The 12,039-nt window shown below is 31.1% G+C and overlaps 1 protein-coding gene across 1 annotated transcript; it reads right to left on the bottom strand.

The window, feature by feature from the left end:
- Positions 1-432: 432 nt before the first annotated feature.
- LOTGIDRAFT_119931 (hypothetical protein) lies at positions 433-11,216 on the bottom strand (the record flags this gene model as incomplete). The annotated part of the gene is made up of 8 exons (XM_009058099.1): positions 433-649; positions 1,084-1,208; positions 2,563-2,652; positions 3,553-3,628; positions 4,347-4,477; positions 8,048-8,147; positions 9,713-9,810; positions 10,962-11,216. The coding sequence occupies 8 exons, from the start codon at positions 11,214-11,216 to the stop codon at positions 433-435; spliced, it is 1,092 nt and encodes a 363-aa protein (XP_009056347.1).
- Between the last annotated feature and the right edge of the window lie 823 nt (positions 11,217-12,039).

Raw genomic sequence — 12,039 nt, forward strand, 5'->3', positions numbered from 1 at the left:
GCCCTCACCATTAATGAATACTGAATTCAGGACTGAAATAAAGACTAGATCAACAAATACTATTGATGGGCTCCGTTTTGTTGTGATTTTGCCCCATAACAACATAAATAAATGTAAACATGGCGTACAATTTTTTTAATCATGATATCACATTACTTAATAAATGGAGGGCATAAAACGTTTCCATGGAAACCAAATTATTCATTTCACATGGATAAATATTTTGGCTTCTGTCTCGCAATATTTCGAAACAATACTGAAAAAAAAAAAACATGAAGCACCAGCATCTAAAACATGTTCCTTGGAATTACTTCCATTAAATACATCCCATTGTCTTTCCCAAGTTAAAATAGCAGAAAAATTCCTTAAAAAAATTACCACATAATTTTGTTGAATTAAAATCATAGATTTAAAAAAAAACACCTCACTCTATCAGCTTGATGATGAATTAAAAAAACTTAAACACAACTGATGATCTCTAATGTCGCCCCAACCTCCGTTGGCCTTGGGATCTCGAATTTTCATCCGTGATTGTCCATTAATTGATAAAGTATTAGGAAACAGATAGTTTTTATTTTTTGATAGCAGTTCCTCAACCTTTTTGATTTTATCTCCTGGATTGCAACTTTTACCCTTATGATGAATTCCACTTGAAAATAGAAACAAAAACATTATATCAGACTTAAAAATGCTGTATTCGATACCTCTTGGAAACAGGAAATTTTCCAGTGTGTAATAGTACATATGCAGATAGTATCTTTAAAAGTTACTACTGGTGCATGCTTTCTATTTTTATATGGAATTCATTTGTCTGGGTTGTCACCAGGGCTGTTGATTCGGCTCTATATGCCAGACTGACTGACAGGACTGCTCAAATGTCCTCTATCAGACATCAAATATAGGTTAGCCATTACATGGCTTTCAATGTCAAGAGGTAACGAATACAGCACTAGTGAAAACGAATGGTTCAGCTTGTTTCAGATTGAAATTAATAAAGAAACTGGGAAGGAAGAATCTTAAAACTTCACTGAAATAAGACAGAAACAAAAATCACCCTTCTTCAAAAGTAAAGTGAAATCTTACCATTCTCCAATATGAAAGATTCTAGTGGCTCGAAGTTTTAAACACTGTATTCTACCTGGAATACATTTCATACTGAGATGTTGTATAGTCCAATCCCAATTATAATCATCATGGACACAAAATTCCTGTAAGATAATAACAGTTCAGTTCAACAGTCACTAAATCATATCTCTCATTGTTCAAGAGTATATGTGTTTTTGTTATTTGCTATTTTGGTTTTACATATCGTGTCTGAAGATGGGAGCAGTTCTTATTAAAGGAAATTCATTTGGTCATTTGTTTTTTTCTCAAAACAGTAATAGTGTTTTACCATTGGCTCTTCTGCCAAAGACGTCATTTAAGATTAGATATAAATATTTAAGAATAGCATTGATATTTAAGAATGGCATTGGTATTTAAGAATAGCATTGATATTTTAGGATAGCATTGGTATTTAAGAATAGCATTGGTATCTAAGAATAGCATTGGTATTTAAGAATAGCATTGATATTTAAGGATAGCATTGATATTTAAGGATAGCATTGATATTTAAGAATAGCATTGATATTTTAGGATAGCATTGGTATTTAAGAAAGCATTGATATTTAAGAATAGCATTGGTATTTAAGAATAGCTTTGATATTAGCATTGATATTTAAAAATAGCATTGATATTTAAGAATAGTATTGATATTTAAGAATAACATTGATATTTAAGAATAGCATTGATATTTAAGAATAGCATTGGTATTTAAGAATAGCATTGGTATTTAAAAATGGCATTGATATTTAAGGATAGCATTGATATTTAAGAATAGCATCAGTATTTATTGATATTTAAGAATAGCATTGATATTTAAGAATAGCATTGGTATTTATTGATATTTAAGAATAGCATTGATATTTAAGAATAGCATTGATATTTAAGAATAGCATTGGTATTTATTGATATTTAAGGATAGCATTGGTATTTAAGGATAGCATTGATATTTAAGAATAGCATTGGTATTTAAGAATAGCATTGGTATTTAAAAATGGCATTGATATTTAAGGATAGCATTGATATTTAAGAATAGCATTGGTATTTATTGATATTTAAGAATAGCATTGATATTTAAGAATAGCATTGGTATTTATTGATATTTAAGAATAGCATTGATATTTAAGAATAGCATTGATATCTAAGAATAGCATTGATATCTAAGAATAGCATTGGTATTTATTGATATTTACCAATAGCATTGATATTTAAGAATAGCATTGGCATGTAATCGCAATTGATCATTTAAACTGCTACACACTATTTTTCTAATGTTTTAACCTGATTTTGTAACTGAATCAAATTGATCTAGAATATAGAACATGGAATTTACTTTCTTTAGCTTTACATTATTAATGAGATTTTTCGATTAATAAATTGGAATTGATCAAGTAAAAGCATTACCAGATGCACAAAAAAAACCATTTGTTCATATAAGAAAAATAAAGTAAAAAATCAAACCTTTTGACATTTTTTGATTTGATCCCAGAGTTTTCGTGTAAAAACCATACCCATATTATGTTTCGATGATACCCAAAATGACTTTTCAACCTAAAATATAAAACAATATATGATTAAGTATTGCTCAATAAATCCAATTTGATTCCAATACAGATCTAAATGTTTTGTTTCCTGTTACTTCTGAGGGTTACTATACGTGTTAAACTGATCTGACATAACGTTTATTTAAAAATGTTGCAAATTTGGACCTAGTCTTCCTCCTAAATTAGAGACAACTTGAATCTTTCTTCAAAAATCTGATCTCTCTGGCAGTAAGACAACATCTTCAGAAAGTATTTCCCCCTCCTAGTAGAATCTTTTCTTTAATAACTCCTAAATATTTCTGAGTTGAACCCGCCAATATTTTTGACATATTTCTTGCATTTGCATTGGAATCACAAATTCTGATAATTTGCTCTTTTATTTCTGTAAAATATCCACTCACCTTTCCAGAATTTACTTGGTAATTTTGCAGTAAAGTATTCACTCACCTTTCCAGAATTTACTTGGTAATTTTGCAGTAAAGTATTCACTCACCTTTCCAGAATTTACTTGGTAATTTTGCAGTAAAATATTCACTCACCTTTCCAGAATTTACTTGGTAATTTTGCAGTAAAGTATTCACTCACCTTTCCAGAATTTACTTGGTAATTTTGCAGTAAAATATTCACTCACCTTTCCAGAATTTACTTGGTAATTTTGCAGTAAAGTATTCACTCACCTTTCCAGAATTTACTTGGTAATTTTGCAGTAAAGTATTCACTCACCTTTCCAGAATTTACTTGGTAATTTTGCAGTAAAATATTCACTCACCTTTCCAGAATTTACTTGGTAATTTTGCAGTAAAGTATTCACTCACCTTTCCAGAATTTACTTGGTAATTTTGCAGTAAAGTATTCACTCACCTTTCCAGAATTTACTTGGTAATTTTGCAGTAAAATATTCACTCACCTTTCCAGAATTTACTTGGTAATTTTGAGATTTGTCATAATTTCCAATCACTAACATCTGACAATCTTTACAGTCACTATAATAAAACAATTTGTATTAATTTAATATCTTAAAGGGACAGATGCGCCATTTTGGAGGGTTGATTTGAGTCTAGAATATATATATATATATATAACAGAAGTATCATGTCTCTATATTGCAGTGTCTCAAAATAAGATGACTCATCCTTTTAATTTTCAAACAGGGATAATTCTGGACACACATGGATTTGAAGGCTCCAATTTCAATGGTGACATGTGAGCATCATTACTGATTAGCTTAGCTAAAAAAATTCCCGTTTCTGAGACTAAAGTATGATGGTCAAAAAATGGTGCATCTGTCCCTTTAGAATGGAAGTTTTGTGCTCAGCTGTTGTTGGCAGGGTGAAGCAACCTCAAGTTCTACAAGCTGTCAGACAATTTTGTGGTGCCAAAAACCCTATCAAAACATTCATCATTTTGATTTTGTACTAAGACACTGCAAATTAATTATTTGATTTGAACTGAACTTGGTGAGTCTCGATCCCCATGGATTTTACCCATAGATTTATATGAAGATTCAAAGTTTAACCAATCGAGAAGTGAAAGCTGTTTCATAATTTTTTATATAATGTTATGCATCATAACTTGGTAACAGCAGATGAAATTGTTAAGTACATTTTTCAATGGTATGAAATCTTTCATGGATTGATAATATAATTGCACTTAAAGAATATTATACTATGTACATATAGATATTATACAATATCAACATACCGTTTTTGTATATTTTGTAACATACTAAGTACAGATAACACATCCTCAGACACATAATAATCTTCTTCTAATAATAATACCATGCCTTGATATCCTTCTAATACTGTTATCTTCTCAAATACATAATTTAACTGTAATAGATATACATGTAATTTTATTTTCTACTTCATTGACTTACATAGAAAATTTCCATGGACAAGTAGTGATGGGACAGCAAAAGAAAATAACAATCAAATAATTGAAATAATTGGAGAGGCATAATTGGTGTATTATGGTTAATAATTGAAATACACAAAAACGATGTCAAACTGTACATTGTATATAGGATACAAGAATGTGACCCAATTTTATGTGCTACTTTTCTGCATCTTAAGGGCTAATGAAGATGGGAAACACCATGCAGTGTACAATGATGGTAAATTTTCCTGGACAGCGGCCTTCTCTTTTTCCATTTCTAACTGTCGAGGGATCTTTAAAGTATTTGAGACAAGTTGGTAAATTGAATTAACGGTCGGCGACGGTCATTTGGGAATGGATTATTTGCATTACTTGACTTTTAACGACTGTTAATTGATTGTCAGCAACAATCGGAACATCATTATAGACAAGGAAAACTTAATGTAAATTACGATACTTGCAAAAATGTAACCTCAATATGTAATGCAGAAAATGTAAAACATGCAGTCAGCCAATATTATTTTATTCTAATGATGATATATGATAAGATGAATGTCAAATGAATGTTCATTACAGAAAATATTTGTCAAAAAATCATTAATGAAACAAATGTTGTCACTGATTAACTGAAAAAGATCCTTCTACATCAACAAGACATCAAAACTGCAAGTTTTAATGATGCATATCAGTGTCTGGTGATTGTATCAAAAACAATCTGCAACATGAGTTGCTCACATGTTAATTTAGACTATCTATTAACATCATTCATTGTAGAATATCTCCAATTATCATACAGCCTAAGATTATCTACAAATATCATACAGCCTTAGATTATCATACAGACTTAGATTATCTAAAAAATATCATACAGCCTAAGATTATCATACAGCCTTAGATTATCTAAAAAATATCATACAGCCTTAAAATATCATACAGCCTTAGATTATCTACAAATATCATACAGCCTTAGATTATCCGTAATTATCATTCAGCCTTAGATTATCAACAAATAGCATACAGCCTTGGGTTATCTGTAAAAGTCTTACAAATATCATACAAGTTTAAATCATCTACAAATAGCATACAGCCTTAGATAATGTATAAATATTAAATAGTCTTAGATTATCTGCAAATATCATACAGCTTTGGGTTATCCACAAATGTCTTACAAATATCATACAAGTTTAAATCATCTATAAATAGCATAAAGCCTTAGATTATCGACAAATATCATACAGTCTACAGCATACTGCCCCAGATTATCTGCAATCATTATACATCCTTAGATTATCGACAAACAATGGTAGCATACACCCGTACATTATCTGCATATAGCATAGCATAGATGCAGACAAGTGTAGGTTTATTATCTACTATCTTAAATTATAATAAAATTCAATTCTGTTTATATACTGATCAATATAATTGATAAAGAAATGTTAATGGTGTTTATTCTAAGTCAATAATAATACAATCAGTCAATACTATTGACCACACTAACCATAAATATATCCTTAATTATTGATATAACCACCATTCTTTGTACTTTTAATACCTACTTAGCATACAGACCTTGATAACAAAATCAATGAGTCATTTCTTTATATACAGTATACTTATTCATATAAAACTATAGACTAAATTTTAAAGTTGACTGATTGTCTAATGTAACTGAAACCTTTACCATTTGATTGATCAAATCGTTCAACTGAGTGATTATTTCAAAGTTCTATTATTGTACCAGTGTAAAATTCCTAAGGCACAGAACAGCAGGGGCAGAACACATTTTCATAGTGTTTGTTTGTAAAGAACACCCTAGAAATTCATTTACTCTTTCACTCTGGCAAGCCACTGACAGCACTGCGACCTATTTGATCACTTTTGTATAAATCATTATCTATGATCCTCGGGAATCCAACCAATCATAGATTTGTGAATCTGACCAATCAGAGTTGACAAACATTGACCTATTATGACATTTAGGGTTGAGAAAATGAGACTGTAATAGTCTTTATTTAGCTAGGAAAATTGTTTGGAAAAATCCCAGCTCACCTAAGAGCTTTAAACATGATGACACACAGTGAAGGCAGTGGATTTACAGGGTTCGGAGAAAGAGGTAGAAAATGAAAGTGAAAACAGTAGTGAAGACATTTTATACAAAGATATTCTGTCCAAATGGACCAAAATGTGGAAAACATACTCCAGAGGCAAAGGTCAAACAGATTGCAAACTTGTCCCTTTAAAATAGTTGTTTCTATGCAGAAAAATGATTTGGGTTTATATTAGAATATTTAATGACATTTCATTGTTAATCCTAGATAGTTATTTATGCTTGGGTGAAATTGAAAAATAGATCAATAAATATATTGTTTTATTCAAAGCCAATTTGTAGTGTTCACAATCAATGAGCAGCCTTTATATCATACTTGTTCAAATTCTATCTCCAAATCTAATTAAATTCTAACACCTTCAAACTTAACATATGTTACTGTGGTATACGTTAAAGGGATTGTAAAGCATTTTTCTAAACTATTTAAGTATATCTTGGAACTTGATGTTTCAATGTTCATTCCAATTTTCAATTCCACTAATAGTAAGCATTTTATACATCCTTATTGCAAAAGTTGCTATTGATATATAAAGATCTTTTTAATAGTGACGTCATAACCCATAGTTTTAGAAGAATACAACAACTAGACATCTGATTAATGATAGCTTGCCAGGCAAGGTAACATACGCCCACTGGTAGCTGTCAGAAATGATAAAACAGTCTTTAGTGACTAAAGTATGAATTTCCTCATATTAAAGAAATTTTAATAGTTTGAATTCAATGATATAGTCAAGGGCAATAACTCATAAACCGTTCATTGAAAGATCGTCAAATTTAAACTTGACAAAGAACTCATCAGTATAATGATCACACCAAATTTCATTAAAATAAGTTAAAAACTGTAGTCTCTATTGTGTTCACAAACAAATTTTGACACGTTTTTCCTAAGTCAAGGGCAATAACTCAAAAACCGTTCCTCGAAAGATCGTCAAATTTAAACTTGACAAAGAACTAATAAATCCATATTATAAAGCTAAACAAAGCATGGCCAAACTGCTTAATTAACAATTAGTACTCTCCATTTTTAATTAACTATTTTAAAACAAATTCAGTTTGATCAAATAGATACATAAATTTACATAGAATACTTTAGAAATGTTTTCAGATATAATTAACAATTGTTTAATAATGAAAACTGGGCATACAGCCCCTTTAAATACAATCACATGATCACAGTATAAGCAGACATCAGGCAATAACTTTCATGAAATTCAAATTCAATATTCATTGAACATTCACAGATATGCTGTGTTTTTGTGTTTTATGAAAATCATTTGAAAGTTGAAGAACCAAATTTTTTTTTAGGGGAAATTGCCTAAAACTTGAACCAGAACGTTTACAGGGAAATGATACATACATACATTAGGAAATTGTGGTTTATTTAAAAGACATTTTTCTACATAACAAGTCTTACCTTCCATATCCAATGATGTTTAGCTTGACAATATTTTGGTTCTCTGTAATGACCATATTTGTCTGGATGCAAGGCATTTAAACAATTGGCTTTTACAGCACTGAAATATTCAAGGTCCATTTGCATTAGCTTTGCTACATAGTAATTCATATTTAAACTGGTGCTTTTTTTTTTGGGTTCATTTATTCAAAAGGACATTACCTTTTAGAATGGACATAAAGTTTAAAGCCTCAACTTTGGTCAACAAGTGTATATATTCATCAGTTGAACTCACCAGATGCCATGATTAAAGAATAGAATCTCTATATAAGACAATATATCCATTTAACTAAATAAACTCTTCTAAGCATGTTTCAAAATTACTTCGTTTAATGAATTATTACTTAGTTTTATAGATATATTGGATTATAGAGTGTTTCTGTTGTATAGTTATGACACCAGATAAGTCCACTGATGATCAAAGACTCATTTAGGCCAAGTTTAAAATTTCACTTTTTTGGTCATCCTAAGAGGTAGTTAACCTGTAAGTGATAGAGTACCAAAACTGTCCTTTAAGCCTGAGATTGGTCAGGGAGTGGACAGTTTTAGTGGTCTGTGAAACATAAATATTAGCCTAGGTTAAATTAAATGAGATCAGCACACTCCAAATAGAAGTTTAGTGAGTACAGATTAAGGCAACTGAACCTTGAAGTTTTACAAAAAACTGAAAAAAATGTGTCTACATATACCTGAAAGAAAATTTTCATCAAATAACATAATGAAAACGGGTCTTAACCGTGGATTTTTTTTCCACATATTTCATGGGATGGTAAACAACCTTACTTTTGTATGCATACGTGTAGTTTTTATCTCTCTTTGTACACCCATATAAAAATATGAATGCACACATCACAAGTCATAGTCAAATATAATGAAAAGCAAATTTCAACTGACAGTCATAGACGATGTTAAATCAAAAATATCAAGCAATCAGTTTTCTGATATCCTTCAAACTCTTATTATGGCTTGTAATTGAACATTGACAGTTGTCACAGTTTCTGTCTCTTAAACCTGCTTAAATAGTGAACTTTGAGTTTTGAGCAATGACCTGGACCTTTTACACCCCTAAAAATTTTTTTCATCCACATTTCCAGCATGTGATGACGTGAGGTGCTCTCTCAATTCAAAATCAATTTTTCTCCTACACCAGTTGGCCACACCCCTGACACCCTAGTCCCACACTCCCCGGTTGGGTTTAGAGTCTACGAACATATGACACATAGCTGCATATGAAAACTGCAAAAATATCCTTATTTTTTTATGGCTTGTAATTGTCACAGGTGTCACAGAGTCTGTCTTTTAAACCTGCTCAAATAGTGAATATTTTTTTCAGTGAAATGACAATGTTTTTTTCCAGAGCATGGTGCAAAAGTTATGGGATTCAGTTGGTTAGTTTCACTGAATCAAATCTTAGTGTTATTTGCTTGTTACCATAAAAAGTAATTTGCCTGGTGGAAACACACCGAAGCTAGCTTAAAGCCGGCTTTTTCACTCAGTGGAGACACAGTTTATATATCATAGTTATATTTTGTCCTGTTAAAAATTACTTGATGATTTTCTATGAACACTAACATTTATAATCGTTGTTTTTTTTATAAATTCTATATCAGGTACACATTTACTTACTCTGCTTTTTTCATATCTCGTTTACAGTCTTTTGGGTCTGTTCCAGGAAATACATCACTAAATATTTGTTGTGAATTAGGAAAGAAAATTTGCATGACCTGGAAAATAAATAAATTGAACTGATAAATATGTCCAAGTTTTAATTAGGATAATAGTATTGGAATGCCAAATGTCTAAATTTCGGCTTGGATAATTGTTATTGGATAACAAATGTCCAAATACTGGCTAGAAGAATTGTAATGCCTGGGATAACAAATTGTAAATTCTGGCTTGGATAATTGTATTGGGATAACAAATTGTAAATGCTGGCTTAGCCAATTGTATTGGGATAACAAATTGTAAATTCTGGCTTGCATAATTGTAATGGGATAACAAATTCTAAATTCTGGTTTGGATAATTGTATTGGGATAACAAATTGTAAATGCTTGCTTAGATAATAATTGTATTGGGATAACAAATTTTAAATTCTGGCTTGGATAATTGTATTGGGATAACAAATTGTAAATTCTGGCTTGGGTAATTGTATTGGGATAACAAAATGTAAATTCTGGCTTGGGTAATTGTATTTGGATAGCAAATTGTATGTTCTGGTTTGGATAATTGTATTAGGATGACAAATTGTAAATTCTGGCTTGGATAATTGTATTGGGATAACAAATTGTAAATTCTGGCTTGGGTAATTGTATTTGGATAACAAATTGTAAATTCTGGTTTGGATAATTGTATTAAGATGACAAATTGTAAATTCTGGTTTGGATAATTAAATTAAGATAACAATTGTCCAAATTCTGGCTTGGATAATTGTATTGGGATAACAAATTGTAAATTCTGGCTTGGGTAATTGTATTTGGATAACAAATTGTAAATTCTGGCTTGGGTAATTGTATTTGGATGACAAATTGTAAATTCTGGTTTGGATAATTATATTAGGATAACAAATGTCTAAATTCTGGCTTGGATAATTGTATTGGGACAACAAGTGTCAAAATTTTGGGTTTGGATAATTATATTGGGATAACAAATGTACAAATTTGGGTTTGGATGATTGTATTGGGATAACAAAAGTATAAATCCAGCAATTTCAGTTGTGACAATTAAAATATATATTCACAAAACTGTCATTCAAAATTGAGAGCAAAAGATGTATAGTAGTGGACTCCTCCAAAGAGTAGTACCATCAGGTGTTACAAAAAGAGTGAACATGGTTTACTTCCAATGTCTTACATGAAATTAAAAACTAGTACTTACAGGACAGAAATCTACCATTTCAACCACATCATTTAATTCTTTAGAATAAACATCATGACTGACAATTAATAAACAGTTCTCAATATTGCGCATTTTCCGTAAAGAATTGAGTAAAATTTTTAAGTATTCCACTCTGTCGTGAACTTGAACCACTATCACAGTACTACTGGCATCCAGTTTTAGTCCGAACTTTGGTAAATTATGGATATGTTGTAATTTGTTTAAACGTTTTAACTCTTGTAGGAGCACAGTCATATTTTTGGTATCAAAGTTGTTGTGGATTGACTGACTTTTATTTGGTTTGTATCCTGAAACAGGTGGGATTACTAATTTTCTTGTCAAGGGTTGTAGATTAGGATCAAAAGATATACTTTCTTGATGAAATTGCACATGACTATCTCCTTTGTTGTAGGCATGGAAACCAGAAACACTTAGTACTTCCATTCCATCAGGTTGAGACGTTAATAAGATATGTAAATTAAGCATCACAAACACTAACATAGTGATCATCAAAAACGATCGTAAGATCCGTCGTGGATATAAACGCATCATGGCAGATCATGAAACGAAGTGATTAAACTAAAATACACAACTCAATAGTTTACATCTATAACAAGTCTGTTATGGTACCAGCTGCATAGTAGTTTTATTTTTGTATAGGCTATTACAGCCTTACCTGAAAATATAAGAATTTATATGTAATATGATATGTATCAATTATAAGCAGAAACAAAGAAATGAAATGAATGGAGTTTTACGTCCTACTTTTCTGCACCATGTGGGTTAATGAAGACAGGCAACACCATGCAGTGTGCAATGAGGGTAATATTGCCCAAACAGCGGCATTAGCCTGCTCTTTTTCGATTTCCAACTGTCGAGGGATCTTTAACGTGCACAGCCTATCCGAACGACTAGACACTTTTTCCATGTCAGCCCCGTTTACCTGCATCACTGACAGGGGGAAACCGGGTTGAAAAATCCGAAGGTATTATCTCGACCTATGCCAGGATTGAACCCTGGACCTTCAGGTTAGCGAGCAAGCGTTTAACTTACTGAGCCACTGCCGCTCCCCACAGAA

The sequence above is a fragment of the Lottia gigantea genome (genome assembly GCF_000327385.1).
Source record: "Lottia gigantea unplaced genomic scaffold LOTGIsca_32, whole genome shotgun sequence".
NCBI lineage: Eukaryota > Metazoa > Mollusca > Gastropoda > Lottiidae > Lottia > Lottia gigantea.